The 17676-nt window shown below is 48.3% G+C and overlaps 5 protein-coding genes across 6 annotated transcripts; 4 read left to right on the plus strand and 1 right to left on the minus strand.

Annotated features, from left to right (window-relative positions):
- Nucleotides 1-208: 208 nt before the first annotated feature.
- Syx13 (syntaxin 13) lies at nucleotides 209-2206 on the plus strand. 2 transcript variants are annotated; one of them, XM_015187445.2, is made up of 3 exons: nucleotides 209-333; nucleotides 666-1429; nucleotides 1504-2206. In XM_015187445.2, the coding sequence occupies exons 2-3, from the start codon at nucleotides 763-765 to the stop codon at nucleotides 1680-1682; spliced, it is 846 nt and encodes a 281-aa protein (XP_015042931.1). In that variant the 5' UTR covers nucleotides 209-333; nucleotides 666-762; the 3' UTR covers nucleotides 1683-2206. The 2 variants fall into 2 exon arrangements, with proteins under 2 accessions (XP_015042931.1, XP_015042932.1); XM_015187446.2 differs by having other exon boundaries at nucleotides 209-322.
- A 118-nt stretch (nucleotides 2207-2324) lies between these two features.
- LOC4813563 (uncharacterized) lies at nucleotides 2325-2890 on the plus strand. Its single transcript, XM_001353551.4, has 2 exons — nucleotides 2325-2542; nucleotides 2603-2890. Exons 1-2 carry the CDS (start codon nucleotides 2455-2457, stop codon nucleotides 2830-2832), a joined length of 318 nt encoding a protein of 105 aa, XP_001353587.2. The 5' UTR covers nucleotides 2325-2454; the 3' UTR covers nucleotides 2833-2890.
- A 10775-nt stretch (nucleotides 2891-13665) lies between these two features.
- Nucleotides 13666-14655, minus strand: LOC4813887 (uncharacterized). Its single transcript, XM_001353552.4, has 4 exons — nucleotides 14542-14655; nucleotides 14372-14491; nucleotides 14030-14313; nucleotides 13666-13941 (listed from the first exon to the last, which is right to left on the minus strand). Exons 1-4 carry the CDS (start codon nucleotides 14641-14643, stop codon nucleotides 13791-13793), a joined length of 657 nt encoding a protein of 218 aa, XP_001353588.3. The 5' UTR covers nucleotides 14644-14655; the 3' UTR covers nucleotides 13666-13790.
- Nucleotides 14653-16050, plus strand: LOC4813888 (uncharacterized). The gene is made up of 3 exons (XM_001353553.4): nucleotides 14653-15289; nucleotides 15354-15778; nucleotides 15845-16050. Exons 1-3 carry the CDS (start codon nucleotides 15119-15121, stop codon nucleotides 16014-16016), a joined length of 768 nt encoding a protein of 255 aa, XP_001353589.3. The 5' UTR covers nucleotides 14653-15118; the 3' UTR covers nucleotides 16017-16050.
- Nucleotides 16051-16203: 153 nt separating this feature from the next.
- Nucleotides 16204-17376, plus strand: LOC26532408 (uncharacterized). Its single transcript, XM_015187447.2, has 3 exons — nucleotides 16204-16556; nucleotides 16618-17021; nucleotides 17076-17376. The coding sequence occupies exons 1-3, from the start codon at nucleotides 16398-16400 to the stop codon at nucleotides 17254-17256; spliced, it is 744 nt and encodes a 247-aa protein (XP_015042933.2). The 5' UTR covers nucleotides 16204-16397; the 3' UTR covers nucleotides 17257-17376.
- Nucleotides 17377-17676: the final 300 nt, after the last annotated feature.

Consider the following 17676-nt stretch of genomic DNA (forward strand, 5'->3'; position numbering starts at 1 on the left):
AGGTCCAAAACGGAGGCCTGCCTGGATCGCAGCAATCGGCACGTGCACGGGGGTGGAGCACCCCCAATGTGCTCAGCTCATGTGTGCATGTATGAGTAAGAAAAAAGAGGAAAAGGAACGTAAAAGTCCTTTTTGTGGATTTTTGAATTTTTTTATCGAGCTACACATCAGCTGGGAAATAAGCTCTATCGATTTCAGTTATCGAGCTAAAAATCAGCTGAGAAATAAGTTTTATCGATTTCAGTATTTGTACATTGTACACACTGCTTTGTAGATTGACAATTGGGGAGGCAGAAAAGAAGAAAAGAAAACTCGCTTCGAAGTAAATCCTAGGTAACTAAATCTTGCTGCCAGGCGGAAACCATAGGAAAGCTGTTGCTATTCTCCGTCTGCTTACTAACCCGCACCCGTGTGGCTGTGTGTGTGCGTGCGAGTGGCCCCACCGATACACACACTCACACAGACCAATGCCTACACATCATATGTTGATAAGTTCGTGTGTGGAAAGAACAACAAAAGCAACGAGCACTTCTTCATATGTGAATCATTTGTAGGGATTTGTCTGTTTGTCCGTTTGTTTGTTTGTGTAATGCAGAGCGAGGCAACGTGAACCGTCTGCGGGTTTATTTGTCGCCCCATTTTCAACTATCTAATACTCCACATAGCCGCACAGTCGCGTCATCCAGCCAGCCCAGCGAACACAGAACACAGAACAGCAGCAAAAGCAGCAACAGAAGCAGCAGCAGCAGCAGCAGAGCAGTCATGTCCCAGGCCTTGAACAATCCAACGGGTGGTGGTGCCCCGCACCGCGATTACGGGGCCACTGCAGAGAGTATCACGCCCGAAGTGAGCTTCGCCGCTCCAGGCGGCTCCTCTGGCTTCAGTCCCACAGAGTTCATGTCCCTCAGCGAGGACATTGGGCACAACATAACGGCCGTGCTCAGCAGCACCAAGCAGCTGGAGAAGCAACTGAAGCTGATTGGCACGCCCAAAGATCTGCCGACGCTGCGGGACAAAGTGCACAGCATCAATACGAAGACGAACGCCAAGATTCAGACCATCACCGTGGACCTGCAACGCCTGCAGGGCGTCGTCAGGCACGGCGATCGCCAGCAGAAGCTCCAGCTGGAGAAGCTGACGCGCGAGTTCCATAGCGTGGTCGAGAAGTACTCCAACTTGCAGAGACGGATCTCATCCGCTATGCGACAGAGCTACCAACAGGCCCTGGGCTCCGAGCACGAGGCGGAGGTATCTGCCCGAGCCGAGCTACTCCAGCAGCAGCGCCAGGAGCAGGCTGGTCTGCAGCAGGAGCACGACATGCTGGTCGAGCGGCATCGTCAAGTGGAGCAGATCGAGTCTGATATCATCGACGTCAACCAGATATTCACCAAGCTGAGTGGACTCGTGCACGAGCAGGGCGAGCAAATGGGTGAGTGGCCAACACAGAGTGCAAAGCCTTGATTCTAACTGATGCAATTCTAACAATTTTCATTGACTGGCTAGATTTCATTGAGAACAGTATTGAGCAGACCGCCACCAATGTGGAGGACGGACATTCGGAGCTGGCAAAGGCGGCTAGAAGTCGTCAGAGCTATCGTCGCAAGATTCTGATCCTTTTAGTGATTGCTGTGATAATAGGTTTAATTGTAACTGGCATTATTGTTGCCAAATTGAGCAGTTAATTGTTTTATTTATACACATATACAAGCCCAAAACATACACACACTCACACACACACACACACACACACGCGCATACATATATGAGTATAAATAATGATTTTTGTAAAACAATTTTTATAAAAAAAAAGAAAATTATGAACGTTAAAAATTCTGTTTAATCACCAAGTGAGCAAAGACAACAACAAAAGTAAGAAAATCGAAGAGAACTAAACGGAAATACAATATTTATAAATATATATATACATATACACACACACACACACACACTCACACACACATACAAGGATAATGAATCCCATTTAACTGGCATATAAACAAATTATTCAGCGCTTTTAAATGTTACTCATTTCTTGTTAAAAAACGATTATTGCGAACAACTTAAGTTTGGCATTGAATGTAACCCCCCTTGTATTTAGTTTATTAGTTTAAAGCAAGCAGTATGCAAACAAAATATATGTTAAATAATTCAAGTTATAATTAAGCGAGCCTGCAATCGAAAATAAACAAAAAACTACGGCCCAAAATACGAATATCTGAAATGTTTCTGCAAATTCAATTAGAGGCGGCTCAAAGTTTGGAAACTATTGCTGAGATGTTCAAATGTGCGCGCTCATTTGCTACAAACAGCTGTTCGGGCAGTGAGCCAAGTTGGCAGCCCGCAAAAGTTATCGATTTCTCAGCGAACGGCCACACTAACAACGAACCAAAACAACGTGCTGCGAATTATTTTCGTTTTATAAATACAATATATAAAAAAACAACACATTTAAAGATGCCACAGGGGAAATTCAAGAAAGCCAAAATGCCAGCGGCGATGGCAAAGAAGAAGCAAAAGCAAGCCGCATTCACACGACGATCCAGTGAGTAGCAACAAGTGGCCTGCTGCCCAGTGCATTGTGCATCAATTGTTTCGCTTACAGATGCACCCATCCAGGCGAAGAAGGGCAAGTTCAATGAGACACAGAAAATCAAGGCAGTCATTTCCAAGTCGGTCAACAAGAGCGTGGAGAGTGAGCTGCGATCCCGGGCCCACGAAGGTTACATTCAACTGAGCAAGGCCCAGGAGGCTGTGGCCAAGCATCACGCCTCGCAGGCGGCAGCGGCAGCAGCAACCAGCACAAGTGCCAGCACAAGCAAACCTGTAGCATAGTTTAGTTGATAGTTTAAAAATAGTTGTATATAACTCAATTAAAGCCATACATATGTATGCCAATGACTGTACAGAAACTTATGAGTGTGTCGCTAGGGCTGTCAAAGGCCAACTGGCGGCCGAGTCGAGATGATGTCTCAAGGCCTTGGGCTGAAAAAAAAGCGATTGAGAACTTTGACGTTTTCCTAATTACGCTCAGACCTTGCAGTGGGCCATTGAAATAAGTTTTGCATTCAGTTTCCTACTTATCACAATCAGTTTGTTTAATTATAAAAATAGTTGGCGAACAAAGTTTGTTCCGCTGACATTTATTGGACGATCTGTCCCTGCCGCGTGTTCCTCGACAAACCCACGACAGCTATTCATGAGAAACTTTTTATTTTTGGCATTGGCAGCAAGCTTTGAGGAAACGAAACGAAAAGGAAAAAGTGCAACTAACAATTTCTATTTAATTTTCGCGTTTCGTTTCGTTTCGTTTCGTTTGCTATGCAAATTCTGTGCGCTTTTGATGTGCTTTTAATTAGCCAGCATCCCGCACTCACACTCACACTCACACATACCACACTCAAACGCAGGAAAATCCATTGCCAATTGCTTGTTGTTTTTCCTTTCTATGCACTTTGATTCCGCGCTTTTCAATCGCATGCAAATGAGCCGCCACGTACCCTCTCTCCGGCACGGCACGGCACAGCACCCTTGCTCATCTCTCGGCAAAAACAGGTGACAGAAGCCCCACCCCACCCCAACCCCACCACACCGACGGGCTCTGCCCTGATGCTCTTTTGTCGTTTTTTGAACGTTTTGCGTTTTTAGTTTGGCTGCGAAAAATTCAAGTGTCCTCTCCCTGCTTGTTCAGCAATGCATGCAAATGCATTTTTGCACTCACTGTGGGGGAGTCCGAGGGGACTGGGCGTGGCCCTTTTGATATGCAATTTTAGTGCGAGTGTTGAAAAGGAGCATTTGATAGCAGGCATTTGGAATATTGTGCACACCTAGCCCCAACTGGCAGGCACTCTTCTTCAATTACGTGGAAGTGTCCATTGGTTCAGATTTGCATTCATCGGGGATGCATCAAAATCTATTTGACCCATGCCCGGGATACGTATCAGGTGGGTAGGGTATCGAAGGGTCTGCAACCGCTTGGCCATGCTTTCAACGTAACGTCTCACTTGATCAACTGTCATAACGTAAGCGCTTTCGAAATGGCAAACAAATTGCGGGGAATAGCAGCAGCACTTGGCAAATTGTGCAATCGAAAAGGCTCTTAAAAACTCACTTCAACCTTAAACCCTGGCTGGAATCTGCATGGCCCACTACAAAGAAATTGTTTTTTTTTTTTTGTTGTTGGTCTGGTTTTCATTTTATGGTTTATTTAATGGAGCATTGCATTTTGACCGCATTTGCCTGGAATTGATTGATTTGCCATTGCAGCGGACCGATCCGTCTCCCTACCTACCTCCCTCCGGCTACCCACAGGGCTTAACTCAGTCCATTTAATTAAAATATTTTCAACAAAGGGAACGGACACCTTTCACGCACTTTCGCACTCACAAAGGATAAAGCAATGTCCAAAGCGGAAATCACACGACCCGACCCAACATCCCTTTACATTTTTCCATCATTTAAATGATGTACCCGTACAGAGAGCCACACACAGCCACACACAGCCACACACGGCCACACAGCCAGATATATGTGTGTGTGTGTGTGTGTGTATTTGCTGGGATGCCTTCAGCTGGTCGGTCGAGGCACTATTTGAATATCGACGTGTGTCCCAGTGTCGGACATTCCAGATAGTAGTATGTAGTAGCTGTCCGCTCTCCGCTCTCCTTTCTCCTCTCTCCTCTCTCCACTCTCCTCTCTACCGTGTACGATGCGGTGCCACTGGCTACCTGCAGTCGCCCCATCCTGGCAATGGCCAGGCCCTGGCCAACATCCCGTTCGGTCGGCATGGTCAGCCGCCGTCCTCATTGTGTGCGAGGCGCGCATGTAAATTTGTCCAACTGCAAAGGCAAACACTTGAAAAGCGAACGACGACTACAAACGGGACAGAGGCCGGCCGGCCGGCCGGCCGACTGTTTGCGGCCACCTGCGGCATTTCACTCCATTCGAATCCATTTTCATTATTGTTTTGCCGTATTTTTTTGCATACAATCGAATGCTTTGGTTCCTGGTTCCTGGTTCATGGTTCAGTCGGAGGCCCATGTCCTGTCTCGGTGTGAATTTTGATTTATATGATGAATGACAATGAGCTAGGATTTAGACGGCAACGGAATGTATTCGGGTATTCAGTTATCCGCTGTTTGGTTTTTTTTCTTTCTTTTCAAATGGGAAATGTGAAAATATTCAAAGGATAAATAGCGAGAACTGTACACGGTACACGATTCGCTCTGGGAAAGGTTTTCATTCAATATCCCCCACATACCTGTTCTTTCCTCAAGATTATTATACATTTCGACCGGGGGGAAAGATTCACCTGTCCACACGGATTTCTAATTTTTAATACATAAATTAATGCTTAAAACCGACCAAAAAAAAACAAAAAACCAGGGGGGAAACACAAAGCAATCCACAACATTAAAAAGATAAAGACCTGCCTTGAGAGATTCCACCTGCAGTTCGAAGTGCCCAGTCCCCCCCCCGTCCCAGTCGCAGTCGCAGTCCCGAGATCAACAACATATAATAATCCCATCAACATTTTTGGATACGCTTTGCAAATGAATTGTAGAGCGGTCCGCAGTCCAAAGTCCGCTGTCCGCAGTCCACAGTCCACAGTCGGCAGTCCACAGTCCACAGTCCGCGGTCGGCAGTCCCCAGTCGCAGCCCCGAACCCGAAGCCGAACCTGAACGCGAACCCGAACCGGACTTAGCGCTCTGGCTCAAAGCGTGGATAATAATAATGTGGAACCGAAAATGAGCTCTCGGATCGCTGACGACTGGCGACTGGCGACTGGCGACTGGTCAGGCGATGGAAGGTTCTGCATTTGCACCTGCAGCACCGGCAACAGTCGCCGCTGAAACTTTGATGAGCCTTGCGTGGCTTATAATTAAATTGGACTCGTAGATACAATTTGATATCCTCCTTGATATCCGCGTTGTGCTCCATAAAACATACATGCATGTATTTGAATGTCTCAAGATTACATAAATGCTGTTCGCCATTAAATGACTTACATTTATATTTACATTTAGATGAGCGCGGGGTTGAGAACGGCAGTGTGAGAACCATTGTGAGAACTTCTGTGTAAAGATAAAAGAAGTTTCCACGTAATATACCATAAAGAATGAATTATCTGAAATGTCTTTAGCCGAAAAATACCTGTGGTAGTAGGACCAGTAGGGCTCACCAAAATATCTATTCGCTATCCGATCCGGACATTATTTGCCAAACTAAAATATTAAAGCACTGGGAAAAGTATTTCATTTCCGCCTGCCTGCAAATAAAATGAAAAAGAGTGAATCCGTATATACTCTGGTGGTTCCACAAAAAAGAATAACAAAGAGCGAGCGAGAGGGAAAGAGAGGGAAGAGAAGAGAAGAGCGACAAAAAAATCTGTTGTTAAAAGAGGGGCGCACACACAGCGGATGTAAATGTGTCCAGCTGCATGCCAAAAACTGCAATTGTCATCAATACAAGCAGCGGGGGTATCGGCACGAAGGACCAGGGACGAAGGACGAAGGCACTACAAAGCCAATTCATAAAACAAAAGCAGAGCGAGCGAAAAGTGAATTTCCATAACGGATGTAAATAAACCACATGAGATCGATTACCTCCCCAGCGTGCGGGAGCGGGAGCGGGCGCGGGCGGTGGTGCTGGTGCGGAAGAGTCCTGCTGTCAGGATAACAGATGCAGGAATACACACCGGCCGGGCATCGGTGGAGGCGGTGGCGGTGGCACAGGTACACAGCACACAGCACACACAATAATAAAGCATCCATAATATCAGTTAACTCAGTCGGCACGAGAAAGACAGAGAGAGGGAGAGATAGACAGAGAGAGGGAGAGCGAGGCAGCAAAAAAAAGACGCATAAAGCTTGAAAAAAGCAAAACTGAAACATCTGTCCCCCCGTTTCGAAGGAGTAAACCGAAATCCGCCTGGCTTAAAATTTATTTAAACCCGTCCGAAGAACCGATGAAGACAGATACAGATACAGATAGGTGGAAGAGCAGCCGCCGGGCCCTGAATGTCAGAAACAAAAGCTCATTAAGGTATAGCACCTGGACCTCAAGCTGGACCAGGACCGAAGTGCAATGCGCCTGCGCCTGGGCCCTCGAGGGAGTCGAGGAGTCTGGATCGTTCCATAAATGTGTCGATATTATTACGGTAAACAGTCTGATGCATTTTAAATTCAATTTAAAACTCATCTTGCACTCTCTAATTGGGCTCTTTGCGAAAGCGGACCCGCTGGACTCCGTCCGTCCATAATGAGGCTTGTCATCAACTAAAGTGATTCTCGGTGCGTCGCGGCGGCGGGGGGGGGCTTATTGAAAATCCATCAATAAGTTGTACCCTTACTTATTACAGGGTATACCCCAGTTTGACCCAAAAAAACAGAGCTGGAAATATGTGGCGGTGGAAATTCATTAAGAAAAAGGAAAGTTAAGTAGGGCCCCCAAGCTTGCGTGGGAAAGCCGTCATAAGAAAAACAGAACAACAGAAAACGGCCAGAAGAAGTTCCCTGGAATCACTTTCAGCTGCTGCCAAAGAATATATCTTCTGTCAAAGTCATCTCCCGGTCAATTGTAAAAGAATTAAGGATACCCAAAGGTGCTCTGGTCTCAAGGACAAAAGATCTGAAAGGAGACCCATACCAACGCCTACAGATGCACAATGCGGCAATAGAAACAGAGTTTTGCAGAAGCGTCTGGTCGGGGTTGGGGTTGGGAGGGGTGGGGGGACTATGCATTAATCATCAAGGACCAATTCCAGGGCCAATCAGTGGACCAACAAGAAGAATGAACATTTTGTAGATCAATGCCATAAATGTCGCCGCTGCAGTTTTAATAAAGTAAGCTGATTTTTACGAGTCTTCACACTTGCCCAGGCCGCAGCTGGAAAACCCAAAGTGCGAGCCACAGGCGTCCACGGGAGATGCGGTCAACAATGGCCAGGACGTTACGGGGATGGGATGGGACGGAGCGGGGTCGGACAGCACAAAAGGGTCGAAAAGTCATTTGAGATTCGTTAAAGAAAAATTACAAGAAGTTTTTGCGGAGCAATTACCAGGTGTAAGAACAGCTCTCGAGGGCGTGGACTAATTGTTCCGACTCTTGGCCCGGACTCCGTCTCTGCCGCTCTGTCGTGGGGACTCCTGTGGCCCGTGGTGACAGAGCAGGAGTCTCCTCTACATTCGGCAATCAAATGTGCACTGTAATTGTGCGCTCCTTTTGTTGGGCCAATTGTTCTGTAGGCCACTCCTCATCCTTTGTCGGCATCGATTTGGGAAACTTTTATTGAAAAGCATTTGCTGCTGCTGGTGCGGGTAGGGGTCCTGGCTCCCGTGTCCTGGGCCCCGTGTCCTGGGTCCATTGTCGGTTGCCTCTACTGAGGCGTTATTAATGTGGACTGTCCAGAAAGCAGCGTTTGATTTGTGAGTTTACTCGGAAGAGCGGTAGCCGTAGTTGAGGTTGGATTGCGGCCTCCCCGAGTCCCTGGAATGGAGATCAATCTTCAGTTAACATTTTGGCCGAGCCGCTTTGTGCACTCAATTTGGGTTTTGCCTTTGACAAAATCGTATAGCAAATCGCAAATCGCATTCGAAATCAATAGCAAGGAAGGGACTTACTTCCTATCTATCATTTCGATCGCGTTTCCTCTGGGCCAACTCGGTCTTCGGGCTGGTTCCTGTTGCGGGCCGCCACTTCCTTGGCATTGTGGTCGGAATCCTTGTACCGCTCCCTACGTTTCTTTTTTTTTTTTTGGTTCCCATTTTTGGCAAACTTCTCGGGTGTCAATTGAGTGCAGAGGAAGTAGGTGTATATGTTGTGGTTGATTCAGAGGATACCTGCTTCTGGTCTGCTTCGGCTCGGGGCGGGGAGGGGATGCTGTCTCCTGTCTCCTGCTCCTGAAAGCTGATATTCTCGCTTTGGCATTTGTCTAAAATGCGGTTTTCCCCGGCATTTAATTTCTATTTCAACATTGCATTTGTAATTCGAGCTCTTCCCACAGGTGTGGGCAGGGTTCTAGGGGGGGGCGGAGAGAACTGGAGCAGGTACTGCCTGCCTTCCTGCCAATCTCTCTGATGTGTGTTTAACGCTCGAGTCCATCGGTTATATATTCATGTTACCTTGGAGAATATGTATTTCCCTGCCCTTTGTGCCCTCGTTTGTGTTTGTGTTTATGTTTGTGTTTGTGTTTGCCTTTCCCTCAAATTGTGCGTGCTAAAAACAGTTGACATATCCAGGGGCGAGGCGGGTGGCGCTCTGTCTGGGGGCTTTTACCTTTACATTTTACCTGCGATCCTGCAACTCACTTGGCGCTCCTTAAAATGTCAAATGTTCTTGGGGACCATCCACATATGACGCTTCTCCTAGGCTGCTAATGGAAATTGCGGCTGCGGTTGAGGTTGAGGTTGAGGGCGTTGAGGAGCGTTTGCCGGCGACTTCCTGTCGTGCCTGACTGGAGAAATTTATGCTAAAAGGTTGTAAGTTTGACGTAGGTGGGACCTCTGCACACTCTCTCTCTCTCTCTCTCTATCTCTCTCTCTGAGGGCCGTATGTCTTGGGTTATCTATACGAACCTCAAGTATTCCTGTAGCTGTAGCTGACTTCAGCCGAACAAAACGAGAATGCCCAAGCAATTTGCCTAGACAAAATACCACACGGACCCGGGCTAGCCCATCTATCTGTCCGGTTACGGACACTGGCACTGGGTGCGTGAGGCGCCTGGCAAAGCATTTTGTGTAAATGCGGCGCAAACAAGCTCGAGACTAATTACGACAGGGAGATAACAGCGAGCAAGCAAAGCAGACCGCACACCAGGATCCACCAGGATACAGGATAATAATCTAAGCAAATTTATCAGCACACACACACACACATATATGGGGGGAAAAATATGGTAAAAAATAACCCAAGCAAACGAGCGAGTGAAAAATTATGCGATGCGGACTACAATAAACATATGGGGGGAAAAAACCCACCCAAAAAAAAAAAGCCAGGCAGTGGGCGGACAGTCTACTGTCTGCCGCAGGACACGTGCCGGAGGCCACCGCGATAAGAGTTGAAGAAGGGACCCAGGACAAAAGACACGGCCGGTCCTCCTCTCTCTGTTTTACTTTCCCAGGAACTGGAAAATGTGATTTCCTTTTTCGGCAAAGATCATTAGAGGAACACCGCCTACAAACAGAAATCCCTTGGGCCAAATATTTGCCACCGCATAACAACTAAATCTTTGGCGAAAAAGATGTTGCAACATGGCCTAATCCCAGATCGTAAGGTCCTAAGCCGGTTAGGGATTAAATTGGCTTAAATAGGAGCATTAGGCGGGCATAAATCCGAAATGTGTATACATTTCATCAAGGATTGATCCTGGTTCGCTGTCGCTGGCCGCATAATTTTGCGCATTCTGTGGCACTTCCTTCGCCCGGCGTCTGAGAGACCATCAATCATCGTCACGGCTCCGGGGCACATTAGCATTTATGAACTTTGGACGAGTAAAAGTCTACTTTTTGTGGGCTCGAGCTCGGGCCTGGGGCTGGGGGCTGTGTTGGGTTGACTTTAATAAGATTTTCCATAATTTCATGCGCTTGTGCATATTTGGTAGTCAATTAATGTCAAAGTAGTTTCAGCTTTTGGCCTGCAATCGATCAAAATGCAGCCCCCAGCTCTGGGGTTGCCCTTTAACCTGATGCAATGAAATTGTTTGACATTATTCATATGAATAACCCACAATGAATATGAATGATGACGCCGACGCTGACACTGACACGGGGATGCCTTTAGCCATAGCAAAAAAAAAAATATATAAAAAAGGTGTTGATGAACCTTGCAGCTAATGATTCTGGTCTTCCCATCAATTCGAAATGGTTATTAGGATACTGTGTGTTTAGCCAGTTGAAACTAATCACAAAATTCATGGGAGAACTCGCTCAGTTCTTCATTAAGAACTGGGAAATTGGGGAAAACTCTCAAAGGCAGTCGTGGCATTAAAAATTCATTCGGTAGAACTCCAGTTAATGCGATTACAAATTTCCAACATAATCGAATAGTACATATATGCCATAAACCTCATCAAAATGCATTTTATTAAGTTAATTAAAATAAACCGAAAATCCCCAAGCTGGCAAATGCTGAAACTTGGTTGATTTTTTGTTAAATGCTATTATTAAATGCGGTGTTTTAACTGCCAGTTTGCATTATGAATTTAATCCAATTGTTGAGAGAGAGAGAACAATCGAATGATGCGGTAATTAGTTAATTTATAAATATCATAGAACTGCTCGCTCATTTATGAATTCAATTAATGTGCACAGAGCCGTGTCCAAAGTGGATTAAGCTCTAATTTAATAACTGCTCTAAGAGTGGAAAAAAAAAACAACAAAACAGAGCACAGCACAGGGACAGGACAGGACAGGACGGGACACAAAGTATTCATTAAATGGAAACCGCAAAATGGTTGACAAAATACCATTCATTGATTTACACCACAAAAACCGAACCCAAACCCGACCCCGACGACTGTCAACGGCTATGGATGGCCACAGTTGCTGACACATGGCAGAGGATCGGCTGTCCACAGGATCCCTGGCCACAGATGCGTTTACAACACTGAGAGCCCTCCCAACCACTCCAGCCATCCACTCCATGTGTCATGGATAGATGACTACTTAAGGGAGCTGTCAATTGCCTGGATATGTGTATGTAATTTATGCACAGCCGAGCCTCAAGTGGCTGAGGCCTGGGCCACGCCTGCGCACATCTGTGTAACCCTAGACCCGCACTCCGCACTCCGCACTCCGCCCCCCTAGCTGCCGCGGCTCCACCTCCACCCTGGAGGCTCCAGGCTCCTTTTTGTGGTCGAGAGCCCATGCCAAATGCCGAGATAATCACATTGTTGACTGCAACTGCAACTAATTACAAATCAATTTGTACCAGCCCCCAAAGGCAACGACAACGGCAAAAGGGAAACCAAAACCAGAGCCAATTCCCCCTAGACTGCGGCTGGGACTAACCGCAACAGGAAGCGACAGGAAAGAACCTCCTTAGCACCTGCCAGCACCCTATTAAAATGTTATGGAGCCAATGTCAATGCCAAGTTTAAAAACAGACCAAATGAACTGACAACTCGCCCTGGCCGTAAATCAGTGGAGGAGACAACGTTTGACATCCTCCCATGTTCAAGTGACGAAAAGAGCAGAGGAGAAACCTCATAAAACTGTTGGAATCTGGAATCTGGTATCTCGATGAGATGGATCACATTTGATGGGTGTGTGCGTGAGGTTTATGATCCATCCCCACAGCAATTGAGATGTACAGAAGATGAGACACAACCAGAACTAGCTGGGCTGGCATGGAGGGGTCATATAGATACGAGAGTGATATTTATGGCGGAAGAGATGGATCACTTTTGATGAGTGAGCCATTCGAGAGCTGTTAAGGATCTTTGATGGGTAGATATGGCAAGACGGATTAGCAGGATCAGAAATGTTTAAAATAGAAGACGTATGGAGATCTAGATCTAACAGCCTGTTACCGATCCCGCGTAACCGCTCTCTGAGAGCTCTCTAAGAGCGAGCTAGCGACGAGCTTGCTCTCACCATCCCCACGGCTCTTTAGCAGGCTCATGCAACGCGCTCTCTTTTCGGGTCCTATTTGGTTCAAGACAACAGCAAGCTTCGTTCCTCTCTCTCTCGCATCAAACCTGGCGTCAAAGCGCTCTCCGCAGAGCTAAGCGTAAAATAAGACCCGAAGGAGAGTTGGCGGACCAGCTTGCGGGCGAAGCTTGCCTTAAACCCCGACTTTTGTCTCCTGGCCTCCTCGGGGAGTACCCCCAACATGAGTTCCTCTACTCTTTCAAGATATTTTCCCCTTCCCCTTCCACCTCGCCCTAGCTTATTAGTGCTCAAGTTTCTGTAGACCTTACTCAAAACTCTGGCGTGCATAAGCACTTCAGCTTCGATGCCTTGGCATTGTTCGTGGAGCTCAAGAAAGGAGTGGAACCGAATGGAACCGAATCATTTGTCTTCTAATTATGATTTCAATGGATTGCCAAAATCAAAGAAGGCGTAATTCGCTCTCACCATCTCCGCACGGACGGATGAGCGGACAGCGACGAAAGGCTCCCTAAAGGCGGCAAATCGAATCAAAGAAATAGCAAACAAACAAACAAATAAACAACAAGAAAGAAAAAACAAAAAAACGAAAAAACAAAAAAATGAAAGAGACTCCTCTCACCAACGGGCATTGTTGAGAGACAGGCTCCTGAAGAGCCGCAGACCACAAAACACGGACCCGAACCAGACAAAGGCCGGAGGGGAGTACAATTCGCACAAAAGGAGCGGAAAAAGCGATCAAAGAGGCCCAAGAAAGGAGCGGAGCGGAGCGGAAAGAACAGAACAGAATCGGCATCTCAAAATATAAAGCAGGGACTCTCAACACATGTCCAACATTAAGCAAACCTCAAAACCGAGACCCCGCAACACCGAACCCAGACCATATCCATGCGGCCAGCTTAGGACTCCTTTTCTTTCTTTTTTTTCTGAGCTCATCATCTGCTTTGTGGCAGGGGCACTGCGTCGTCGTCCTCGTCGTCGTCGTCTTTAAGCGCTTTAAGCGAAATTAAAACATTTCACGCCGCAGGAGGCAACATCAGACAGGACGGGGGACTGGGGTTCACATTTTAAGGAACTTTATTGATTACTCTTCACATCTTTAAGCTGGAATAAAGTTCGTTCTACATCGTATGGGCTGGCTTTAGCTTCACACGTAGACTTTTTAGTTTGTTATTATTCATTATTCACAACACCACAGTGCTTATCAGGTCGAGCAAACTGTGGCCACAGTGGGACACGTATTTGGAGCAGCCCAGGCCGCGCGTGCCCGCATCGGAGGCCTCATAGAGCTCGTCCACGTGCTGCAGTTGCCGCTCTGCGGCACTCGTCGTCGGCCTGGCGGGGCAGAGGATGAACCGAAAGGTGATTAGCGGCGACCCCACGGTGGGTCAGAGGCAACGGCCAACGGCCAACGGAAACTCACATGAATAGAATCTGGAATAGGCTGCCCAGCACCCCATTGTGGGCATCCAGAGGCGATTCGTTGACCTCGCAAATGGCTCGCAGCAGGCAGGAGGAGCCATTGTACCCGTAGTGGGTCAGGTAGTTGATAATGCTCCGATAGAAGTCGTGGCGCCTGAACGGCGGCGGGGATCGCATCGAGCGGCGTCTCACCTCGTTGTCATCGTTGTCGGAGGCGCCTCCATCCCGGGCATTGATCGGTGTCACATTCCCGGGCACCCCGAGGAAGTGATCGTCCAGATCCCACTGAAAGAAGTGTCAAAGCTGCTGTCTCAAAGCCCACTGCCTTGGCGGCTCCACTCACCCTATCGATCCACTGGTTGTAGGAGTCGTTCGAGGGCAGCGCATAGTTCGACTCAAAGTTGAAGGCCATGTACACGTTTTTGGGCGACAAGTCCAAGGGTATGGCCACAGCAGCCAGCAACTGCGGACAAGTCAGTGGTTAATTCGGTCGCGAGACTGCACTTGCCTTACCCCAAACGATCCCTGGCGCGGAAAGAAGAGAAAGCCCTGCGAGAGCCTCGCAGCGAGGACCATCAGGAGACCCAAGCAAAGCAGCCGGCGCGACGAACCCATCTTGCGGCAAGCTCTCGGGGAACTAGGCGGCAGTTGCAAATTGAACGTTGCACAAAAGTCCAAAGAAATGGGCGTCAGAAATGGCAGCTCGGACTCCCCCTCCCCCGAACGAGTGAGAAACGGCGGCTAAAACCAAACCGGAATGTGCAAGATTTACACAGTTACCACATGACCCCGTCTCTGGACGTCTCTCAACGTCTCTGAAAGTCTCTATATCTCTGAGACCCACAATCGGAGAGGTGCTAATTGATAGAATGTGTAACATTCTTCTTCTCTCGAGAAAGTAGATGGCTTCTAGCTCTGGGATCGAGCCGTTTTATTGCGAAATCAAAAAGAAAATTCGTGAGTTAGAAAAAGAACATCAAGAACACTATTTAGTATCGACCTGCCAGAGCTGGCAGTAACAACGCCCTGGGGGAATCGCTCTAGGAAAATCAAAGAAGAAAAAATACAAAAAAAATATAAAAGAAATCAAATGAAATACAGAATAGCTACCGTTACGGTGGGCGGCCTCCTCTGCCTCTGCCACATGCTGCACATGGCCATGGCCTTGGCCCCCCTGGGCAGCCTTTCGAAGCACGAGCGGAGCAAGAGATCGCCCATACCCTGGCTGATCTTTCCCACAACATCGCCCACACGTGTCATGGTTCGTAGAGCTCATCCCGATACCGATACCGATACCGATTCCGATCTAATTCTATTGATTACAGTTCATTGGCGGCATTGGCTTGCCCTTGGAGGATCTCAACTATGAGGCCGTGACCACGGGCTATGTCCTCAAAGTGGAGTACTGGCTGCCCGTCACGCCGGACGATTTGAGGACACCCACAGCCCTGCCCATCACGCAGGTGGCGACGCCAGGCGTCACCGGGGCGCGCAAGCAGCGGAGGCCCATGTTCGAGAACTTCCTGGTCGGGGTGGACGAGCTGGGCAAGAGCACCAGGAAGATCCTGACCAGAACGAACAGGGTGCTGAGCAGCTACCGCTGGACTGTCTACAAGGGACTGGAGGGTCTGGCCGATCGCCTCGGCTATCAGGGCAGGATCTGTGTCCTCAAGAGCATTTGCGAGGCCGCCGAGGAGCCCTTCCACTTTGCCAACGGCCTCCTGGCCGATCTCTTTCACATTCTGCTGTCGTAAGTGTCGTAGAGGGCGGGCTGCAGCCAGAACCCATTATAATCGGGGCTTTCCCTGCCTTACAGTCCCTCCTCTTCGGTGGACAAGCTGTCGGAGCATGCGGATAACGAGTACTACTATGCTGAGAAGATGGGCCAGTCCGGCGCCGGCTGCGATCGGGTGTTCAAGGAGTGCCGCCTCAGCCTGCTGCAGCACTTCAGCGAGCTCCACCACAACTTGAATAAGGTCTTGTTTTGAGGGTAATAAACCAAAAGTCTAAGCCAAAACCAAAACCAAAACGTTCGTTCAGTGTTCTTCTTGGAAACGCAGATTAGAAACAAAGAGACCAAATGTGGAGCTCCACGGCTCGGGTGCTAATTGGCAGAACGTGTAGTTCTCTGGGGCCACAGTGACGTCCCATATATTGGTCAGATCAATGGCGTCTAGATCGTGACTCAAGTGTTCCACATTGTTCAGTGTCCAGTGTCCAGTGGCACTTTCGTTTTTCCAATCAAAGAAAGTAAGAAGCTCGATTCGTTCGTTTGGTTATTAAAGTGAAAAAGATTCGCCAGTCCCGCGTCTAGTCACAGTTTGCCTTTGCTGCTGTGAGGTCTACGCTCGGCTGCCAAGGATCCCAGAATGTACACCATCTGTTCGGTATTTCTAGTGGTTGTGGGTGTCCTGTATGTGTGCGGCAATGGTGGCACCCACAGCCAGCACACAGAGAGCGAGCTCCTGGTGCGCAAGGCCCGTTGGCTGCCGCTGATCTTTCCGCGAGCCAACCCCACAAGAATGCAAGTAAGCGACCAGACATACCCGATCGATCCAGGGAAATATCACTCACCTACTCACCTCACAGATGATCGTTGGCTTTGGCATACCCGTGGAGGACCTCGTGATAGAATCTGTGCTCACGGGCTATGTGTTCAAGGCGCAGTACTATTTGCCCTATTCGGCCAAACAGTTGAGGATCAAGGAGGTCCATGACATCACTGCCCGCAGACTGCCGGCGAACGCCACCATCTTTCAGAAGATCATGCAGAAAACGGACGAAGAGCTGGGCGTGTCCTCGTGGTATATGGAGGAGAATGTCCAGGCCCTGGCCACCTATCGCTGGTCGGTATACGAGGCCTTCCAGGCCCTGGCCATTCGAATGAACCTCACTGGCCGCGAGTGCGTACTGAAGAGCATCTGCGAGAGTGCGGCGGCTCCGTTCGATGAAAGGAATGGCCTGCTGGGCGAGCTGCTCCACATTCTGCTCACGTAAGTTCTCTATTGACTCCCTGGTGCCCTCCCTGTACCCCTCTTTCCTTGCAGACCCTCCAGCTCTGTGGATCCCCTGTCGGAGCATTCGGACAATGATTATCTGCAGGCGGAGCGCCTCGGCGAAGCCGGCACTGATTGTGATCAGGTATTCCAGAGGTGCCCCAAATCATTGCTGCAGCACTTTAGCGATGTCCATCATTTGGGCAGCGAGTTCCTGAAAATGCTGCGCTGATTCCAAGTCCAACTCAAGTATAGGTCCTAGGTATAGCTCTAAAGATTACATTAAGATTCTCTCAGCTTCCCCAAACAATCTGAGAACTTGCTGACTTCCTCTCGGGTTCAATTCATTTGTTTTGGGCCGTGAAATTTATGCAAATATCCAAACATAATAACTCTTTTTGTTCGTCTGGTAGCATCTTTGGGTGGTTTTTTCTCTACGCTCGGGTGGTCTTCGGGTCTTCTGGTCTTGTGGTCTCCAGCGCTGCTCCCTGTTTAGGGTCTATTGTCTTCTAATTCAATAATTACAGCTCGAGCTTCGGCTACCGGGACCCACCACCACCAGCACCATCTCCGTTCGGGCTCCCTTGTGCCTGGCCAACAAATAGGCGTTTAAATGCAAATGTCTGCGCTGTAATTAATACGCATATAATAC

The sequence above is a fragment of the Drosophila pseudoobscura genome, chromosome X (genome assembly GCF_009870125.1).
Source record: "Drosophila pseudoobscura strain MV-25-SWS-2005 chromosome X, UCI_Dpse_MV25, whole genome shotgun sequence".
Classification (NCBI taxonomy): domain Eukaryota; kingdom Metazoa; phylum Arthropoda; class Insecta; order Diptera; family Drosophilidae; genus Drosophila; species Drosophila pseudoobscura.